This window comes from Mchenga conophoros, linkage group LG11, assembly GCF_057382185.1.
Source record: "Mchenga conophoros isolate Kocher_MC1m ecotype Shallow Benthic linkage group LG11, M_conophoros_male_GT1.1, whole genome shotgun sequence".
NCBI classification, from domain to species: domain Eukaryota; kingdom Metazoa; phylum Chordata; class Actinopteri; order Cichliformes; family Cichlidae; genus Mchenga; species Mchenga conophoros.
In genome coordinates, this window is record NC_140536.1 from 29,022,136 (window position 1) to 29,044,224 (window position 22,089).

At 43.0% G+C, this 22,089-nt stretch overlaps 1 protein-coding gene across 4 annotated transcripts in view; it reads right to left on the minus strand.

Annotated features, from left to right (window-relative positions):
• Positions 1-21,216, minus strand: part of nbeal2 (neurobeachin-like 2) — a 32,086-nt gene extending 10,870 nt beyond the window's left edge. The window contains exons 1-29 of one of the 4 annotated variants that reach the window (XM_085292274.1): positions 20,521-21,216; positions 14,051-14,139; positions 13,715-13,879; positions 13,126-13,207; positions 12,707-12,819; positions 12,361-12,443; positions 11,568-11,653; positions 11,150-11,453; positions 10,895-11,001; positions 10,416-10,502; positions 9,539-9,622; positions 9,229-9,327; positions 8,431-9,086; positions 8,197-8,329; positions 7,899-8,018; positions 7,466-7,796; positions 7,145-7,227; positions 6,945-7,037; positions 6,545-6,716; positions 5,783-5,916; positions 3,880-4,039; positions 3,449-3,551; positions 3,117-3,267; positions 2,724-2,879; positions 2,443-2,602; positions 1,860-1,948; positions 1,038-1,751; positions 720-901; positions 393-549 (exon numbers count right to left, since the gene is read on the minus strand). In XM_085292274.1, coding sequence (XP_085148400.1) covers positions 393-549; positions 720-901; positions 1,038-1,751; positions 1,860-1,948; positions 2,443-2,602; positions 2,724-2,879; positions 3,117-3,267; positions 3,449-3,551; positions 3,880-4,039; positions 5,783-5,916; positions 6,545-6,716; positions 6,945-7,037; positions 7,145-7,227; positions 7,466-7,796; positions 7,899-8,018; positions 8,197-8,329; positions 8,431-9,086; positions 9,229-9,327; positions 9,539-9,622; positions 10,416-10,502; positions 10,895-11,001; positions 11,150-11,453; positions 11,568-11,653; positions 12,361-12,443; positions 12,707-12,819; positions 13,126-13,207; positions 13,715-13,879; positions 14,051-14,139; positions 20,521-20,595 — 4,968 coding nt within the window. In that variant the 5' untranslated portion in view covers positions 20,596-21,216. Of the gene's footprint in view, positions 1-392; positions 550-719; positions 905-1,037; positions 1,752-1,859; positions 1,949-2,442; positions 2,603-2,723; positions 2,880-3,116; positions 3,268-3,448; positions 3,552-3,879; positions 4,040-5,782; positions 5,917-6,544; positions 6,717-6,944; positions 7,038-7,144; positions 7,228-7,465; positions 7,797-7,898; positions 8,019-8,196; positions 8,330-8,430; positions 9,087-9,228; positions 9,328-9,538; positions 9,623-10,415; positions 10,503-10,894; positions 11,002-11,149; positions 11,454-11,567; positions 11,654-12,360; positions 12,444-12,706; positions 12,820-13,125; positions 13,208-13,714; positions 13,880-14,050; positions 14,140-15,298; positions 15,469-20,520 lie in introns of those variants that run through there. The other 3 variants (XM_085292273.1, XM_085292276.1, XM_085292277.1) reach the window with 3 other exon arrangements.
• Positions 21,217-22,089: the final 873 nt, after the last annotated feature.

Consider the following 22,089-nt stretch of genomic DNA (forward strand, 5'->3'; position numbering starts at 1 on the left):
GCTAACGTTACTGATCTGTACTAGCTTGAATTTTATTTTGAAATTCAACTCACATATAGAAAGAGATAAAATAAGACACAATCATGAGGATATTCAGTAAGCTGATTATACTTAAATTGAGCACTTGTGCTTTGTGTTTAAAACTGAAGAATTTGGACTGATAAAGAGGAGAAAATGTGACATTATTTGGGCTACAAATTGGCAGGTTTTATTAAGAGCATATTTTTTCTTGGTGTATTGATTCATTTTGCTTATATAACCATAAAATATTAAATCAAATTTGTCAGGGACTTTCTTTTGTCTTTGGTGTTTTTCACTTATGAGAGTTAAATACAGGCTTTCAATAATGCAACACTTGAATGAGTTGCTGTTACATGAATCAGCTAATATACCTTTTCACTCCACAGCGCGTGGTTGTTTGTACCCTCTGCAAACAGGAAGTCCTGCAGCAGCCTGAGGAGCCGAACGAGACTGGGACAGAAAGGCAGGAACGCTCCCTGGGCGTCCCTCAGGTCTGACAGTGATGACTCCAGCATCATCTCCAACAAGCTGATGCACAAAGCAGCAAACAGACTTTGAATAATTCACTGCATAACAAGACGGTGCTTCTAGATATTTACAATAAGGTGATAAAGATGAAGGAGTGGTTTCGTTTGTTTTTTCAGCTGCGAGACAGGCTCACTCCTGGTGCGTTTCTTCTCCAAGTCCGCGTAACTAACCTGCGTTTGATGTCATCGGGAGGGCGGACCAGCTGGCAGGAGGAGCCCAGTTTGGTGAGAACAGAAAATACCTGTCCTCGCTCTCTCCACACCACATCTTCCGCGCCCTCCGCTCCGCTGCCGCTCCACAGGACGGAGAACACGATGTTGGTTAGCAGGTTGCACAGCTCCTCCTCAGGGGTCTGCTGCAGTGTGAACAATAGCTGGTAAATGGAGCTCAACAAAATCTCATCAGATATCATAGACAAGGAACGAGATTTCAAAGCCTGGATTTACATGCTAAGTGCAGTGAAACCCGCATTAAGGGAGCAGGCATACCTGTGGGTTGGACGTGTTGGAGATTGTGTCTCCAGTAGGAGGATCGGTCCCATAGCTGGTGTCATCCAGCACATTGGACAAACTGGAGCTCTTCCTTGGTCTGAGCGGTGGGAATGGTTTGTAGTGCTCTAGAGGGGATGGTGTGTTGGTCAGACTACCAGCAGGTGTGTGTGTGCCAGTCTCTCCCACACCTGGCAAATCCAAATCAAAAGGTGATGTACCGAAGGGGGAGAGCGGATGGTAGTCCCTTCCCTCTTCTTCATGGTGAGACGAGGCGATGTCAACGGGATTGGAGGTAGAGGATGAGTGGCTCCCCTGATCCACTGAGTCAAACGACTTGAAATGCAGGGAGCCTGTGAAGTTTTTCAGCGGGCCTCCGCCTCCACTGGGAGGCGACTGTGATAAATCCGAGAAACCCTCAGAGATGTCCCGCTGTCCACCTTCATCCTCCTCGTCCTCATCCTCGATTTCCTGCGAGGTGCGGTAGTTCATGAAAATGTCTGTGCGTGCGTCCTCTATGACCAGGGATTGCTCTCTGCGCAGAGGCGGCCGGTAGTTTGGTTCTGCTGGAGTGTGGTTGCTCGAGTCGGCAATGGTGGCGGCGTGGGCCTCATAGGACTCTTTCACATAGAGTTTGGTGAGAACATCCTGCCAGCCAGGCTGCTTCGCAAGCTGTTTCACGTAATCCTCATTGGAGTAGATCAGATGAAAGAGCTGGGGTAAAACAGAACAAGAGCTTTTCATTACTGAGAATAAATCTTTTGGTGGGATAGGAGGGAAAAAGCCAGTTTTATAAGAGCACGACTTCTTAAGCAGACTGACCTTGCGACACACGTCCAGTCGGACAGTAAGTTCAGCTCGATGGGACAGACAGGCCACAGCCAGGAGGTCTCTAAAACTAGGACTGGCATCTGTGGAGCAGCAGTTAATTCATTGGTTTCATCATTTCAAGCTTGTTTTAATGGAAGGAAGTTATTGCTGTTTATTCAGTTTGTTTGGTTAGTCGATTCAAGGCTGGGGTAGGCAATATGTTTTCAGCGTCACTTTCAAACAGAAACCTGCAATCATTTTTCAGCATATTGTATCTGAGGAGGTCTGGGAGGCATGAAAAAGCAAGCTAGGCGAGTTGGGAGAGAGTTTCTTTTTTGGACTTCTGCCTGCTGCTTTTTTAATCTTACATACATTTATGAACCTTTAGTGAAACATTCAATTTAATTCACTATTTTGTCATTATTAGAACGTTTTATAACTATTATTATATTATTTTCTCAAAGCATTACAAAAAACAGGACTGACCACTGCACTTGATTTTGGGCTAAAGCGCAGCTTTCTTATCTAAACATCAGATAAATGTTTTTTGTCATCCATTTCCATCATAAAAGGAAAACTCTTGTGTTTGTATTACCTGTAGCGAGGACCTGCTCGTACAGACACCGGACAGTGGTCATGGTTACGGGAATGTTATCAAGACAGCAAACAAGTCCACGATAGCCAAAATCCCTTAGTTTAATGCGATGCTTGTTGCGCTCCGACACACGCTCGCTCTTGAGGATCTTGTACAAAACCTAGAAGGTAACCACAGGGAAACTGTGAGGATCCCATTTTCACAGTTTACAGTACGATGCACATATCTGCTGTTTAATAAATTGCAATATGTTAAGCAGAGGTCCGGTGACTGGATCTCACCCTGAAGACCCTCTCTCTGGCCTCATCCCCAAAGCTTGGATTGAGCAGCAAACTGTACAGCTGCTCCACGCCCCACTCCAGCAGCACTGTCTGCACCTGCTCGCGAGGAGGGCTGCTCCTCAAGAGCTCATACAGCACATCCAAGGCCTTCACCACCTGAGTGAGAGAGACACGGGAAAGATGTGAAGGAGGAGGTTGATGAAGAGCCAAGAAATGTGGAGTAGGGAGGGTAAAGTTTGAAGTTGCACAAAGAGCATTTCGAAAAGTGCAGATATACCAAAACAACATATAAAGAAAAAGAGATTAGGAGTAAAATATTACACGGAAAAGGTCAAATGATAGCAATTTTAAACTCCTGAAATAAAAACAGCTGTAAAACATGCGAGTTATTACCTGCTGCTCCTCTCCTACAGTCAGAACGTAGGCAAGGACGCAGTGAAGCTCCTCTTGTGTAGGAGACTTAAGAAAATCTTTCAGCAAGGCGAAGAGAGAGGTTTGAATCGTCTGCTTCTCATCAGACAGAGAGCTGCCGTCTTTCTCCACACTGTGACCAAAGATATTTCAATGAATTCAATGAAATCCCATCTGAGGAACAACGTTTTGGTATCAAAGGGGAGTGAACAAAACACGGATATTTACAATAACCGGATAAGAGTGATGAGTATTTTTGAATACACTAATCATTTACCTAATGTGAGCGTTCATCATCGTAACAGAAGGTTTACCTGTAGTATGTTCGAACGGTATCCAGTATGTACTGAACGCCGTACTTCCTCCTCATCCGCTGCTTGCTTTTGTTTATCACAGACTGCAGGTATTGTATGTGTGCTTTGGGAGACAAAGAATACTTTTGTCATCTTCTTTCAGGCTGACATTTAGAAATGTCAAACTAATATGCAAGACTGTGGTGAAGAGGAGCAGCAATTTATAACACGGGGCGTTGAAGTGGTGCATCAGTCACCGATTCCCTTTTGACCCGTCCCACAGCCTGAACTTGAGACATTAATGTATTCAGCCCCCACTCTGTTGTGCTTTGACCCGTCTCCTTCTCCTCCCACCATGTGCACATGTATAAAAAGGGACACAAAAAGCTTCGGCAGACATTAAAAGGTTCACAGGTGCATTACTCCACAACAAGGGGCTGCTTGTGGCTTACCCAGACAAACAGCAAAGTGGCTTTTGGTCCAGATGCGGAAATTAAAGAGCAGGTGCTGGTAGAGATGCTGTAAGAGCAGACTGTTGCCCTCATTGAAAACCTGCTCCAGCAGCAGCTGACATGCTATTAAAACATTCATGTCCATCATACTGCCTGGAACCTGCAGAAGAAACAAGCAGATAGCAGTTTGTATTAAAGTTCAGTTTGCTTTCATTTATCTGGATTTTTGGGAATGAAGCCCCGTTTAAATAACACTAAAAAAGAAGAAGAAGAAGAAGAAGAAGAAGTAGTGTTTGTTTACTGTATATAACACTTCTATTTGTGAGCCACTGCCACACTAATAAGAAGTAGTTTCCTTACAGGATTGAACACATTAATATTATACATTTAAACATGCAATCACTGGCCACTTTATTAATTACCCCCGATTGTTAATGCAAGCATTTCAACCAGCCAATCACATGGCAGCAACTTAATGCATTTATGCAAGTATGAATGGTCAAGATGTCTTACTTGATTTAAGAAACTTTGAATGATACTTGACTAAGAAATGGAAACCTACGATTTGCACAGGCTTACTAAAACTGGACAACAGCCTACCTGTAATGTTGCTGACCATGTCAATCCTTTCATGACCACAGTGTACCCATCTTTTGATGGTTGCTTCCAGCAGGATAACATGCCATATAACAAAATTTCAAATCTGCTTTCTTGGGCATGACAACGAGGTCATTGTACTCATATGGCCTCCACAGTCACCAGATCTCACCTCTGGGATGCGGTGGAACAGGATTGTCACATCATGGATGCGCAAACAACAAATCTGCAGCAACTGTGTGATACTATCATGTCAACAAAGACCAAAATATCTGAGGAATTCCAGCAGCTTGTTGAATCTATGCCACAAAGAATTAAGGCAAAAGGAACTCCAACCAGTAATAGGAAGGTGTGCCTAATGAAGTGGCTGATTAGTGTATATGGCCAAGATGGCACAGAATGCAAGACCTAGCTAGGTGCATTGAAGAATTACATCTGAGAATACTGTATGATGAAGTCAAGTTCAGAGCTTAAACATACAGGAAATTATCACTGACCCGAAGAAGAAAAAACACTACTGTGGCTGCTGAATCAGCACTGTTGTAACTCGGAAACACGCCACATTAATCCGTGTTTTGTTTGATGCAAGACAGTGAGTGTTTTTGTTTAGCCCTTTTCAAACATGTAACATTGATCAGTCTGACATTCACGCTCATCGTGTTTTTATTCAGACATTTCCTCAAAAGTATGTGTGCCACAGTACTTGTGCAACATCTGCAACATATAATGCACCAGAATAGAGCTTTTTACCCATATACTACTACACTTTATAAAATATGCCACATCCTGTATGTACTTGTGCATCCATACATACTTTAGTAGAACAAACTAAATAAACTATAGCTTATACACTCTTAGTCTGTGCAAAAGTTCACCTGTGTAAAGTTAAACACAAGAAGACTGTTGAAAATATTTAAAGCAGGAGACTCTGAGACATGAGGCTAATGTTTCCCATGTCACTGTGAGAAAAAGTAAACACTACTCTGTCCTTAGATATCACTAAAAAAAAAAACAACCTTACTGCAATTCAGCACTTTCTCAGGTCGTACAGCTGCTATCACCACTCTCATTCAAAGAGTGACTGTGCAGTCTAGCAAACTCCATACATTCACCCCACATAATCATTTGATACTGTCATTCTGAGAGAACCGCTGCTCTTTCGACAACACTAGACCCGTTTATTACACGGCGATTACGCTGCATCAATACAATGGAAAAGGTCAGATATTCGCTTTCAGATGATAATCAGTTCTTCTCTCATTTAGTTCCCACTCGATGGAATGGATAGCATGTGAGGGGAGCTTACTTTGCTGAGCATGGCTCCTATGATGCTTGGGCCGTGGCAGTGCAAGAGGCTCTCTTGATTAACGGGGTGTTGGCGAATCAAGTTTTTCACCATCAGCAGGAACGCGGCGATGCTGTTTCTCTCTAGTCTGCCCTCTGTGAGAAGAAAAATAGGGCAAATCATTTTTTCCGGTGTTACCGGCAGTCATCATTTCGCATTACCAGGCACTTTATTGACATTTTCTAATCTCATGATGAGTCATCCGACATATGTCAGATTATATGTTTCATTTTGTTACATTTTTTCCAGTCTTAGGTGAACTGACCTACTGACTTCTCATCATTATGCCCACATAGATTCTGACATTTAACCTATTAGGGTTGATTGCACAATGCTTATTGTTTGTCTGCAACTTCCTGCTTGTCATTGCATCGTGCACTACATCTAAGCTCTAATTTACTACTAGTCAGGATGTCACTTATAGATTACATCTAAACTAAATTCAACAGGAAATAATGAATATTTGTGATACTAGCTTTGAAAACTATAAACATGCAATGCTTTCTGACCAGTATACATGCAGTGTATGCAGACATGCTGACAGCTTGGTTTAATTTACTAAAAGCAGATATCTCAAAACCTGGGCAAACAAATCGAAGACTATCTATATGCTACTAGAGATTTGTGAGATTCATTTTGGCGAGCGAGCTATTTGATTGTATGCTATAGCCGCATATAATACACAGAGCAGTAAAAAATTAAATTAACTCAAGATTAACTGACCTGCAGATTTGTTCAGCGGCAGCAGCATTGCAGCAGGGCCTCTGGGGGAAGTGAGTTCTGGCCCCAGCAAGTCTGAGATCTCCTGACCTCCATTGTAAACTTGTTCAGCCTCACACACCTGCTCAAGCAGGGGCAGCAAAACCCCCATACCACCGACCACGTTTATAACATCCTGCAGGGACAAAACAAAATAAATCACAATCATAAAAAAAGAAAAAGAAAAAGAAAATTAAACCATGACAAAAATAGCATTGTGCAGTGCTCAGTGCATTATTAGTACAGTATAGGTAAGAGTTCGCAGGCATATAACATGGGTAGTTATAACACTTCTTACTTGCCATAAATGTGAGATACAGTTTCAAAATGAATACAATACATTTGAAAATGCTTCATATCTAACCTTGATGTCCCAGTTCACCACCCTGTGTCCTGTAAGCCTGCCATCATAATGGTGACTGGGTGCCAGGTCCAGACATATCTGATTTTTAAAGGCCTGAAGAAAACATACACACACACATGCATAAACAGGAATAATCTGTACTGTTTATAATTCACCCAATGACAGCACTGTAGTGCAATATGAAAGTTTCAGTGAGCTACCTGTGGAGTGTAGTACAGCAGCAGTTTGCTATTGAGTTCAGACAGCTCTCCTTCCACTTTGAATAAGGACACGTGATTGGGGCCTGTGATGAAGTGTAGAAAGCAATGTAGGTCATGAAATATGCAAACATCGCTCGGTGCACATGTAAAAAAGCTACTCTTGTTTTCAGTGTGCGCAGGACTAATCTTTCAGCAACACGTCTGAGAGACTGTGATTTTTCTTTACTGCTGGTTTCCTGAATATTTGATTGTATGCTGAATTCTGGCAGAGGTGAATCCTAACTTACACTAATACTCAAAGTGATTAAGAACATTTTGCACCTGCAGCATGTAGAGCTCTTGTTTGGGTTTGCTGCAGAGCTTCGTGGCAGATGAAGGCAGTGCCTAGGAGCCCATCCAGGGATGTGGGTGTCCCCCACTCCGTGTCCTGCAGTCCTGCTGGGATTGTGTGCACTGGAGAGTCTCCTATGGACCCCCAGCGGCCACCCGCAAAGGAAGCTGGGAAGGATTGGGAACGGATGAGGGAGGGGGCATGGGAGGGGAAGGCAAACTCAGGTGACGGAGTGGAGGAAAATGATGTGGGCAGGTTAGGAGAGGTGGTGGTGGTAGTGGTCCGATGGCCTGCAGAGCCGATGCAGCAGGATGTAAAAGGCTTCAGGATCAGGTTTGGGTGGGGTACAAAGAGAAGGAATTAGAATGATAAGGAGGAACTCCTCTCTAATAATAGAATACATGCGATGCTAGTTTCAGTTACCTCACTGAAAGATGGAAAGCGAAGCTGTGCGGTTTTACGCAGCTCCCCGTCGATGTAGATAGTGACCAAATTCTGACCAAAAGGACGGCGGCCTGGGATGTGAACTATAGCCACTGAATGCTGTGAATATAGCACAGCAAACACACGTGTTGATGGAAAAAAAAAAATGCCATGCTAAAAGTTTGAATACTACAAAGGTGAACATTATGAACATTAGTTCAAAATTCACAGCAACTTTATTCTCAAGAGAAAAACTCAATTTATTACATCAGATATACTCCAAGGTGTCCACACTCACCCAGCACGAGTCAGCTAGTGGATAGTCTTGCAGAGCAACAGCCATGTAGTCTTTCTTAGTGCAAACAGCCACCACCAGCACGCCCTCCATGGTGAAGAAGGCCTCCAGTCCAGTTCCACTCGCTGTGAAGAAACTTTACAGAAAAAAAGCATCTCAGTCAAGCACTTTAGTCCACAGCAATAAATGTAATTATATCGTGTTGTTACTTTATTGCTCACAAATGTGTCCTTTTACCTGTAGAGCTGTTTCCTGCGTGGTCCCTTTCCCATGTCATGCTGAGTACCCATGCCAGAGCTGGCAGCAGGTTTACGGTTGTTGGAGAAGTCTGAGTGAGAAGAGGGGAACTCCATGTTAAGGCAGAGCCAAGCGTGAAAAGCAAACCCACTGCCTGGCCATCGCTGGATTGAGGGCACCATGATCCCTGCCATCGGGGGTGTAAGATCAAAATATTGCAAGGCACTGTCCTTTCCTTCTCTGGCTGCCATGGCTGAAAGCACACGTATAACGCGAGTGCAGTAGGGGTGGACCCTCCCTGCCAGTGCGCCGTTGTCCTGGCCAACCCTGAGGAGTCTCAAGAGACTCTTCAGCTCCTCTGGTTTGAAACATAGAGAGCCCAAGTCCTGCAAGAGGCCCAGCAGGGAGTCTGCACACTGCCTGTCCAGACACTGGGGATGGGAGAGCACCTGCAGCAGAGCCCCCACCATGCCTGCTTCCACAGCCACCGTGCGACAAGACAAGGAGCCACCGCAAACGGTAGCCAGCCACTGAGCAACCAACAGCTGCAGGTCCCTCTGACCTGAAAGGTCAGGCAGCCACTGCAGGAGCAGGAGCAGAGGCTGGTCGTTACTAATGCCAAGGTGATGAGCATGGGCGTGCGCGCCCTCCACCGCCTGGATAGAAGACAGAGAATAAGAAATAAAGGATAAGATATAGACAGGTTAGGCTAATGACTATAACACCATTTAAACTGGGGCAGTTTGACTTCTACTGTCTCTGTACTCATTAAGGAAAATGAGAAAATTCATATTTCACCATGTTCATCAGCTCTTGCAGAAGCCTTTTGGTGGGTTGACCTTGACTCTTCAGCACGTCAAATAGCTGGGAGTAGCCAATCCTCTCCTTGAAAACCTCCTGAGGGGAAGTGAGACAGAAATAGGCTGGAGAACGCTGTTCTGCAGGGGATAGCTAGCTGGCACACTTCCATATATTGGAAGGAAATACAATGAGCTTTCCCCACATTAACGGAAGGAACTTTCCTGGTCAGCAACCAGGAATTGTAACATTTGTAGCGTTGAGGAGAACATGCAGGTTTTTGTCTAGAGGACATCAAGGAGGGCTTTACCTTAGCATTGGGTGAGTTACTCATTATAGCTGTGAGGACTCCCAAAGCATGAACTGTAATACTGTCTGACCCTTTCTCCCAGACCTGTATGGAAAAAAGGAGGCACAGTTGATTAGAAATGTGCATCATCATGAGCTGGCGCCAAAATTTCCCAAAACAAACTAAAAGTAAACCCTACACAAAAGCTTCAACACATGAATTTTGCACCAAATATCTACAAATTGTAAGAGGAATTTTATTAAACAGCCCTCTTTAAAAAAGCTTTTACACCGTAAGTACTAAAAGTAAGCACACTGTTGAACAAGTCACCAAACAATCGCCCCGTTGTTAATTACTGATAGGTCTCAGCATGCAAAACCCAAAGCCAACCAAAAAAACCCGAAAAAAAAGAAAGAGCTGAGGCAATCCTCAACTACTGCGAGAAATTAAGCAACATCAAACTCCAGGATAGGAGCCAGATCTTTTATACAAGCACCACCAGTCACACGTCAGAGCAGTTAACGCATGAGGAAAAGAAGGAAAGACGTGCACCCAAAAGCAACCATTTCATGCACTATGAAAAACACAGCATGCTCTTATTGCTCAGTGCTGTCAACAGGGAATTCAGCCTATTTACATCTGTGATAGAAATCAACATAATGCCTGAAATAACTAAGATGAGCTGTGACAGGACACTTGTGTGATGGCAGATAAAAAGAAAACTCGAGACGGCAACTATCATGTACAGCCAGTGCTACCTGCTGTATTTACAAATGAGTGTAAGCCAGACTTCCTGCCCTAAGCTTCCTGTTTAAATAGCTCAGAGCAGCTAACGAGTGGAGAGAGCACTGAGTTTCCTGCTGACAGTCCAATAGCAACACAGAGTGGGGGAAAGTACCTGGTCCACTTCGACCTCAGTGAGTAAACGCGTGGTGAGGTCACACACAACCTCACGCTCCGGCCTACGCCTGTTGCTCTGAAAGAGCTACAGGACATACAAACACACGCAGGCAGACACGCACACACAGAGAGCACAAAAAGACAGACAATTAGACCAAAAAAGAAAAAAAAAAAACTCATCCGAGAGAGGCAGAAGAGACAGGTGTGATCCTGGTCTCTCTCAACAGATGCAGGGGTACTTCTTTATCAAAGCCAAGTGACGGACAAGTAACATGGAAGCATGAACATTTGTGATTTTTTTTTTTCAAGGTAACCAAAGAAGAAAGAGATTAGGCGGCAGATGTGACATTTATGAGAACAACAGAGGAAATAGACGTGAGACAAATAAAAAGGTGACAGACTGGTAGGGAGGCTGGTTCAGAAGAGCACAGAGATGAAAGAGCAGACACAAAATGTTTTTAAAGGACTTGCTCTGACCTTGCTGTTCTGAATGAGTCTGAGGATGTGTTCAAAGCAGTTGTTGTTCAGGAAGATAGCTTGAAGGACTGGTCTGTCAGAGCACTGCAGGATCTCAGGAATAGCAGCTAAAAGTGACAACAATAGGGTTGACTCATCTTATTTATCACACACTGGGACAATTGATTCTTGCCCTTCATACCGACTGAGAGAGATCAACAAAAAGGGAACAATCTGCCCCCAGGCAGAGTTGAGACTTAGTGAATGTGCTCTTACTTAGCATTTGGCTCTGGAGCGAGATCAGGCTGTCTTCCCAGGACTGCCTGTCTTCCTGATCGCTGCTAAGTGGACGGTTCCAGTTGAGGAGCTGGAAGTAGTTCTCCAGGATGGTCCTGATCTCCACCTGCCGCTCCACAGGGCTGCTGGTGTGCAGGAGATGGATCATCGCTGTCAGGCACTGCAAGCTCAGCCGCGGGAGTCTGGTGTCCTTGGGTTCAGGGGAGGTCCGGCAGCACCATGCTCGCAGGACCGAGAAGAGGTCATCCACAGAGTAAGGAGTGATGGAAAGAAGACCATTCTTCTGCAAAAAACAAGGCGGAGCGTGACTCTGACTCACTTGTATTTTAGTTTGACTGTCTACTGTTTTTCCTCAGACTGCTGAGTGATTATTGATAGACAGGACAGAGTAGCAGACCTTTCCTCCACTGATGACAGCGCCTTGGAGATGAGCCAATCTGAGCGTGAGGAACTCTGGGATCTTCTCGCTCTCCTGCAGACTTTCTGTGTCAGGAAGCCAAAACAATATTATGTAAGACAAGCTAATACTGGAACCACAAGACAGAAAACAAACGCAGTGCTCTCAAAATATAATTAAATTAAAGCAAAAACATTTTCTTTTCAGCCTCTCTAGTTTGTTTCTTTCCCTAATGCATACTGGGACCGATTCCAGGCTCCAGTCACTATAAATAGCACACGGGGCTATAGTAAATGACCAACAGCAAAAAATAAATAAATGAAAGGGAAAACTTCATACCACAACGCCTCAGAAAACGTCCCTTGGAGTGCCTTCTTTGTTTTACAGTTATGCAAAAGAGAAAAGCCTAAGCCTTTCTTATAGGCTCGGTATTACACAAGTAGCCCCTTAACATTGCCAATTACAGCTTGGTATTATGATAATCCTCCTAAAATGTGGACATACTGAAACTTGTCCAGCCTGAGATTTCCCACATGGCTAACAGATTAGAGCAAACGTGACTCTATAATTACTAACGCTTGGACAGCTGATTGAGACCTGATAATTAGACGCAGAATAACTGAGTTCTTTTTACCCGAAGTAAACATGCTGAGAACTGAACCATTTCTACATACACATATATTTTTTCTTTTTTATTCCCAGACAGTGATTCACTTGGAACTGTTTGATTCTTGTGGTATGTGAAGCCTGACAAAGATCAGAGTTGCAGAACAGCTGAAAGGGAGTGTCTCACCATGGAAGAGGGCAGGCAGCTCTTCTGGCAAGGCCAGCGGGGAGAACTTATACTTGTTCCTCTCCAGCAAGCTCACCTCCTCCCTGTAACACACAAAGACTCGAGTCACCACGCTCCCATTCACATCACGCCTAGTTAGTGTGCGGCTGCCACTCAAACCGCTGGTACTAATGAGGTTTGTTTGACTTGAAGGCTTAGATGCAACAAGATGAGGTGTTACTGTGACAAAAGATTGTGCAAGACGTTGAATGCAAATAAGAGTATTCTTCTAGTCTTTGTGCGCCCAAATTCCACCTCCCACACATTCACGCAGGCAATGTCCAGTGTTGAAGTAACACACACTCACCCTGCTAGGCGTCTCCTCCACGTCTGATAAGGGTCAAACAGGCTCTCGCACAGCACAAGTCCGTACTGCACGACCGACTCCAGAGACGATTTCTCCCCTTGTCCCTTCTTTAACTGATCGAATGAAAGTTGGTACACATTTATTCACATCTGCATCATCTGTAGTTCATAATCAGAGTAGAAACCCCTGTTTGAACATCTTTCAAATTCCTTAACAATGAAAACAAGGTCAACTGCACACCCACCCACTTCTCTTTTAACCATAGCCTAGTTCTCTTTCCTTAGGGTAAGCATATATATTTTACTACCCAGTTCTGTGTAAGCCTACTGGATCTCTACTTCCATATCCTATTTCAGCAAATTTGTCCATGTATGGGGAGCCAAACTGTGTCGCTGAAATCTTGCTTATGAGGGCCTTACCTGGTTTAAACAGAAATTCAAAAGTTTGATAGTCTCGAAAACAAAACTAGGGGTCTTCTCTGGATCAATGTTCTCCATATTCCTAGAAGTAAAGAGAAATCATAGAATTAGGTTAGGAAAGGTGCTAGGAAAGGTCTCACAGATTGAAAGGGGTGAGAGCACTTTTTTCGGTTAGTCACTGTGGAGCATAATAAAAAAATCTACAGTAGAATCACCAGTCAAATCTGATTTAATTAAAAAAAAACACCTTCAAACGTTACTATATCTGTGAAAAATAGAAATTACCCAGTTCCCCTCACACCCTGTTTTTTTTGGTGCAGACTGTTGAATAAAGAGAACTGATAGTGGTTAAGATTTAATTCCACCCACTGCGTGAACTAAGGTGACATCATGAGACATGCGACGCAAATTCGGGCGTATGATTTGGAACCCGAGATGTAGCCTGTCCTAATTAGTCATCTCCTGCCTATCGTCGTGAGAACGTCTGCAAGTTGTTTTACAGAACGCTACGATTAGCACAACCTATTAACTGCGCAACATGTTTACAGTTCTCATTACAACACATTTGCACAGCAGGCTGTGCCCTCACCTGCAAACAATGATGAAGAACTTGATGAGGAGCAGTGGGTGTGGAGTGCTGCTGTTTTGCTCTGCAGCGCCGGTGAGGTGTAGCGCACTGTGCCATAGCTGCGTGCTAAGGAACACCAGGACCTCCCGGGGGAGCAGGGGCACCTCTGAGCTGCACTCCTCCAGCCTGGGAGATGAGAGAGGAGGACATGAGAGAAGAGAAGGGAAGTAAGAGCAAAGAGGGATTGCAGCAGAGGCCGTGAAGCATAAACATGTCACATCCAATGTCCACAGTGCGGAATATAAACCGGTGGAAATTTGTGGCTTTGTAGTTTGTGTAAAATAAATAGCCGCTCACCTCCGAGGCTCCAGCGACTGCACATCAATGAGCCTCTCAAAGGATGCCACAAATGCCTCCAGCCACTGCTGCAGATAGCCCACATCCTTCTGTGGAAGGGAAGAAGAAACAGGTGAGGCTATAACAAATCGGCCTTCACGCCTCTAGGCGTACAGTGTTAGTAAACAATGAAGGGCATGAAAAATGCCCACCTATAAAAGCAAGCTCTTTGTGGTCAGTTGGACCAAGTAGTATCAAACAGAAAGGTTTAGCGCTAAACTCTGACACACGGTGGCTACAGAAAATGCTATGACCTGTTTTTGTAACAGGATGTTGCAAAGAGATGCAATTCTCACAGAGAGGAACACATGAGCTATTTCTTTCCTTTTTCATCACGGGGGAGGTTGAAAGAAACAAAAACAACATGTTCCTTTCATTCAAATCATAATTCCACCCATAACGTCAACAGTGGCCCTGTGTTCACCGTGAGCACATCCTCGTCTCGGACAAGATGTTCTTATTACTGCCCCTCTATAATGTCATGTAAGACAACTTCATTTGTACAAGGATGTTTATATACAACAGTTGCTATCACAGCTACCATCAGTCTCTGCACTGCAACATATCCTGTCAGTCTTCCCTCCACACAACAGTCTCTTGATCTCGTTACAAACAAATGACACAGGTCACAGGCGAAACAGGTCAACTTTAAACTGTTTTTCTTTTATGAGCAATGCTTTGATTTCGATATAAAGCTGGCTCATTATTATCGATAGACAAGTAGCCCTACTTTTGAGAATGTAAAGTTTCAAAACTCAATCTGAAAAAACTCAAAAAACTGAGAAATGTGCAGAAATGTTCTCTGATGTTCATGTGCCAAAACAACCTGTGCGTTCTGATAACTGAGCAAGCAAGTAAGCGTAGCGTGAATCTTCTCCGATTTAGAAGGAAGACATGAGCTGTCTCAGACCGCCTGACTCACTGTACACAAATAACATAAAAAACAGCACATGGTATAACAATTCATCAGGTACTTCCCCCTGAACCAGCAGGGAAATGGCTCGAGTGAGCAGCGTTTGCTGCAGCTCGTGTGGGAAAGCAGCACGGCGATTAAAATCTTACAGTTCAGCACAGTTCTCCAACATGTATGCTTTCATGTTCTGTTAGATCTGCATTTTTAAGTTGCCTGAATAAGAGTAGCAGCAATCTAATAACCTGAACCCTTTGTGCAACTATGCCTTTCCTGCATTAATGTGAAATGTACATTACCAACTGGCATTGACTTATGTGCCTGTCCATCTCTCATTGTATGCGGCTGAGCAGGGTGCCGGGTTCTTGCGAACCCAGTCTCAGATGAACCGTCGGCGTAGACAAAAGTCAGCGGCTCAGCTGCACATCACTCCTGACCACCAGCAGCGTCTGACTCGCTCGTTTTTTGTCTTCAAGCGTAAAGCGAGCAACCAGGAAATTACTTGTCACTTTAACTGAAGCTTATTTCCTTCATCCTCGCCTCCTCGTCAAACCCCTTCCTCTTTTGGTTGTAGTGCAACTTGTGTGTAGATTGATGAGAGGCCTCTATAAAAACATCCCACAGTAACAATAAAGCACCGGGACTACATTTATGATTCCTATATTTAGCCAAAAAAAAAAAAAAGATGTTGCAGGAGAAACTTTGAAATTTAGCGTTTGTTTTTGTAAAGTGTGTCTGGCTGTGCTTATGCACAGGGACCAGAAGACTGTGAGCAGATTCAGCTGAAACAGTAGGTGGATGCTATAAAATCACAAAAACTGCATTTGAAATTGGAGAAATTGACTTTAGATGCCTTCAAACGGTTAAACTTTACATGCAGAAAACCCCCCATCTGATTTTAAAGTTGATACACAAACTGCATTTTAAAATCTCTGCGTGTGCTCAACGAAAACAGGAAATGACAAACAACCTATTGTTGTGTGGCTCTGTCATCTGAACAATTAAGTATTTTAAACTTGAGGGGCGAAGATAAGAATCTTAAAGCTGGTTTTTATTTTTCATTATTGAATAGAATCCACAAGTATGCACACTAATATGCTTCATAAAGTGTAGGTTGACTAAAGAGGCTGTGGCATTCAGTCCAGGTACATTGGTTGGCTGTGCAACAGGTAGATTTTAGTGTATGATTAAAAAACAGGGAGAGACAGAGATCACAGATACACCAGGTGTTTGAATCAGTTCTTGTTTATAAAAACCCGCCAAAAAATGTGTGTTTTTTTAATAAAACAGAACTGGCTTAGACTTCTGGTACAGCGCTGCTTTATGTCTCCACCTTTAACGACTCCTAAAATCTTCCCATATCGACTTACTATTGATCAGCCCCTCTAAACAAATCCGAATCATTTGCTCGCAGCTAATTCAACAAGCTAGTTCAAAGACAGATTTACAATTAGAAAAGCTAATTAAAACCACAATTAGAACAAATGTCACAAACCAACCATGAGCTATCGGCCTCTATAAAGCATGTCATTTATCTCTGTTTTCTCTGCACATGGCCAAGCAGCTGTGCCGCTCAGTGCTGCTTGGCATTCAGCTTCGCTCCAGCTTCCTGCACAAGGGAAAGCAAAGAGAACTTTGATTTTCCTGGTTAGCCGTTCGGTCGGTAAACAGGGGAGCCCAGGCACACAAGGGGATTCAATCAGAGGGCTAACAGGGCTATATATCGTCAGCTGCAGGGATGGATGTATCTCTGAGAACAGTTTGCTGACATGCATCAAAGCACTAGTAACTGGGACAAACACACAGTAGCACGACTGACTGTGTAGGGACAAAAGCAAGGATGTGTGATTTGTTCTTTTCATAGAAATCTGAGGAGGTGGTTTCACAGCTGTTGATGGGTGGCAGCTGGGTTAACGCTGTGGCCCAGCGCTGCGTCTCAAGGCTTTAATTAGGTCCTCAAGCTATGGACCACAGAATAATAACACACCATTTCTCTTCCAGACTAATATCTTACTCTTACATCTTTACTGGCTGAAAATGATGCTTCTCTTTTTTGGCAGAAAAATGGCATCTGTGATTGGAGGCTTACTCCTGACTTAGAGCAGCCTGAAAGGTTGGAACTATCAGTCTTTTTTATTTCTTTATTTTTGAAGATTTATTGACCATCTTATCTAAACAGACTGAAAATCCACCTTTTTATTGTTTACTATCCTCAGATTTGTTTTATGTAGTACTTTCAAATATGACGGGGAAACAAAGAATTCTCACACGTGAAAGCTGGATTTTTTTTTACCAGTATATTAATTTGAACACTAATTAAAGCAGTTGTTGATTAATTTTTTTTTATGTCAGCCATCTCATCAACTGATCACTTCATTTGTACCTAGTGGTGCGTGTTGATGCATTTGTAACAACATGAAAGCATATTTACCAGATATTTAAGACAATATGACTCATTGAGCTATCCTGACTTTTACCAAGTCAACAGGTCAATTAAAGATTCAATATTTAAGAAGAACTCAAACAATAAGAGTAAGTACAACAATGTTATTAACTCTAGTAAAACTACTCGCTGCCTATTTATTCTTATGTAATAGTCCTTGGTTTTAATTGGACAAAATAGAAAACAAGAAGATACAAATGTAACTTTTTACTATAATCACCAGTTGATTGATCAATCAATCAATTACATTGATACAGATATAAAATATCAAACCAACAAAACTGATCAAGTACTGGTTATTACTACATCCTGACTTGGTGAAAAGCTCAAACATGCCCAAGAACAATACCTTTTTGCATTTTTTCCAGACAAGATCTAACAAGTTATGCACCAGAGCGATTAGATCAGACTCTTCTGCGTACCTCCATACCGCAAGTCATGAGGATTTTATAATGGCCTTCAAATATTCTTAGATGTGAGATATGAAGCAATGAAATAGTGCTGGAAAGGCTGGCCTTACAAAACTGGAGACACAAACACGTCCTGTCTCTTGCACAAAATCTTAAAGTGCCCTAACTACAACTTTGTTTAGCACATTTCCTGACAAAATTACATCAGCAAGCCCTGAAAACCAAGAACTTGTCTGTGAGTAAATAGTGTAGATGTAAATTGCCTGTGCTCAGGTATTTACTGAGCTACAGTATGTGGCAAAATAATAGGAAGCTGGCATCGAGAAAATAATCAGCCTATAAATCATCGTCTGCCTGTGATTTTTGAAGTCACTTGCACAGAACTTTTACCATTTTTCACCGGCTTTAGCGCAATACGCTACTCAATCACAATGTCTATTAAACATTTACATTAGCTCCTGATCTAAAGGTCTGGCAAGAAATTTGATTTTTTTGCACAGTCAAAGGAGGCGGACCTCCTTTATCAATGACAAGCTGTGCTTTCTAAAACAGATTAAAGGCTGGAGATACCACATTTACTCAAACATGCTGAAATCGATTGTTATGATGTATGAAGTTGTTGTGACATACTTAACAACTTCCACGGGACAATATAAGGTCACTGAAAATTTGAGTACACCGGTTTTGGTTTTGTCAGGGTGCACAAAGGAGGTGATAAATGCACAACATTTCTAAACCAATATAACAAATCTGTCAGTGTCACAAACAGGGACACGTAAGGCGCTTTCGGACTTAAAATGAGACGTGTTACAGGGTGTAAAGCAGCCGAGGGCTTATTTACAGCTTTGACAAAACCCCCTGTTGAATAAAGCTCAGGTTTCTTGTCCATCTGACTGATTTACAGCAGTCAATACGTTCTTTAGTGTGACAAATTACAAACAAGGTCTGTGAGTCAGAGATGGGCTGTGTACTAAAAGATGATATTGTCTGTGTCTACCTGACTAACAGGCGGGTAACAAAAACACTGAATACAATTACATGGTGGTGTTTGTAGGAGAGGCCAGTGATTGTTCTCTGTAGTGGTTCTCCTGCCTTTCCACGGCCTGCTGTGCTCCTCTGAGTCACATAAGGCGGTGACATTTAAGCTCAAATCAAATCCCGCTCGAGCAACGGGGTATGTCGTTTACACATGTGAAAAATACACTTTCAAGAATGCTGCGAAAACATGTGCCACTCTTAAAGTCAAAGGAGGAAACTTCTGGTCCTTTTAGGCTTCAGGGCAACTGAAGGAAAGTGACACGGAGCCAAGAGGCAGCTTAATAAGGAAGTGATCTTGCACATAGAGATGTGAGACAGCTGACGGAGCCAGATTCAGGGCAACCCCTCCCTACCTCACAGACACACCCCCCCCAATGATTTGTTCTAGCAATGGATTGTGACAGCACCTACTACTTGTTTTATTTGTTGCATAACCAGAAAAGTTCAGTAACTTTGCAGTTACATGCAGCAGCAGGAGGAGCACAGAGGAGTGGATTAAACACACTTCCTCTGGGATCTGCCCAGAGCGACCACAATCACCACTTTGACAGTAAATGCTGCAAAAGGTGATACACTGTTGACCTTCATCGGTGATGCATTTATTAGGGTTTGTTTGCAGTTTGTCCACCTTTGACTTCACTCTTCTAGAAAGTCGTTGGCTGCTTTCCAAGATTGGGATTAAGCCCTTCATTAAAACAACATTCAGTGAGATACATAATGAAACATGAGCCACTCTTTGAGAAGGTTTTATCACTGTCAAGAGACTAGCCCTTTAGATCTGCTGTGATGATGAGATACAGCGCGTACAAACTTGAAAAAAAAAACGCTCCTCTTCTTCTTTTTTCTTTTTCTTTTTTGTGTCCTCAGGCATGGAAGCAGATTGCAAACTCATTAAATAATAATAATACCCAACCAAACTGTCTTCCTTCTTCAAGTAGGAACATGATATGAAAGCATTTGCAATATTTTACTCCAGTTAATTTGTTTTCATCCATATTAGCAATATATTACACCTTAATAAACATCCAGAAACCTGAGCTGCACTCACGCCCACAGGGGACAACATCTGAGACCAAACTCCCACACAAACAAATTTGACAGTCAATTCAACATCGGAGAGAGGAAAGCAATTGGCTACTGCGTAACAGTGCTGCTGCGTGCAAAGCCTAAGCATATGCTTCAAGTAATATATGACAGTAGGATCTTCCAACAGTTTAAAAGGCGCATGCTTTCACTAGGGGAGACAGGCAAGCAGCAGAAACAGGAAGTAGTCTGAGTAACACCTGCATCACAGGTATAACAACGGATATTCGAACAAGTGGTTAATCAGCTTCAAATGCCATTTTTTTACGCGTTGCTTTCGAATTGGGGACAGCTTAGAGGCGCATCAATGTGACATGATATTATTTTATAGTGTGCACAAGGCAGCTTCGGCTATTAAGAGAGCGTCACTGTAAATGCAGGAGAAAAAAAATACGCGAGTTCCTCAATAAAACCTCGATTTTTCAAAGAGCGACCCTGTACACACACCGTGAATCACGCAGAGTATTTAGGGGTCACAATAAAGTTCAGGCAAGGAACCTGTGGCAACAACAGGTGTCACCGTCAGCTCTTCCGCACTTGCACTCACCTTAGTGTAATATAACATCCACAGCTCATACAGCTTTTCTTTCGATGCCATTCCGCCGCCCTTGTGGTTGCTCATTATTTCCTTTATTTTCTTTTAAAAGATCATGAAACTGGCAAAGATGGTCAAAGCCACGGCTGTCTGAAGTTGCTTCCTACAGGCAGGAGGACGCAGCACGCTCCTGGGTGAACCATTCCTGCAAATTCGGGCACAGTAATCCCAAATAAAAAAAAAGTGCTCTTCAGTCTCGACACACAAAGTTGTCAGGGTGACGTGAAAAAGCAAAACATGACGGTGTGGATGTGGCCGCGGTGCGGTCACTGCCCAAACTGTGCAACTAGGAACACAAATGCGTGGAAATGCATGTCTGGAGAAACACCCATGTCCGCATTTAGAGCGAGCTCGCTGCCGTATGATTCCTGTTGGAGAGAGTTCCCACGGAAGCGACAGATGCCATCCGCTCAAGACCAACAAATTAATGCGCTGCCCCTGCGGTCTCGGTCTGGAGCGGTGCGCGATCCTAAACGCTGTGTGACAATCAGGAGAAAATTATCACCAACTAGTGTGTAACCCTGTAAAAAAAAAAAAAGACAAGAAATGTGGTGAAGAGTTCTCTAGATCATGCTCACAGGTAGGCTGATATTCTTAAAGGCACACACACATATAAACACTGCCTGCTCGAGGGCTGATCTCACTAACTGACTGCCACCCGGGAGCAATGAATGCAGCTGCCCCCAAAGTTTTTATCATATAAACGTTTCCGTACAAATAAAACAAATAACCATTAAAAAATTGTGCAAAGAAGACTGAGTGCTCAAACTCTCACTTGATTATTGAATAAAAGCCTGCGTTGTGTAGTTACGGGTGTAGGGGTGTAACTGTCAGCTTTTAAAGCGAGCAACTTTCAGTTCTGATGACAGCTGCTCACAGTGGGTCCTTACTATATTCCTTATTGTGATCAGATAAAGCGACACTGTGGCTGCGTTAGTCCTTAAAAACTGAAATAATACGTAGGTGAAAGATTCAAAACATTTACTCCTGCAAGTATGAGGGGTATACTGAAAAAAACACGGCTTTATCTTGAACAAAAAATAAATACACACTGGAATGTTTTATTTTGTAAAATATTACCTTACGGAATTACTGTAAATGACAATGTTTCCTCTCCGCTCTGTGCTGAATGCATGTCAGAAGTATGTTTGTCCCCTGACTGAGCAATAACATGGTTTATTGCACATGGTCATTTTATTGATATATAAATCGTATCCCTCCTAGTTTTATGATCACCACCTTAGTAATATCAGCAGCAGGTTTGTATTGTCATACACACTCTCGATTAGGAGGATAGACAGGGTGAAGCTCGAGGCAGCTGTATTACCATGGCAATGGCCTACATTCCTAACCAGGACCTGTCACTGGGACCATCAGCAGGCAGGTCTGTGTACAAGTCCGTGTTTTACGTTTAGTATATAAATATAGGTTTGTCAATATCGTTAAAATAGACTGAAATAAGCCATTCAAAGATAGCTTGTAAGCTGCTGAAAGTTACATTAGTTAAGGTACTTGATAATA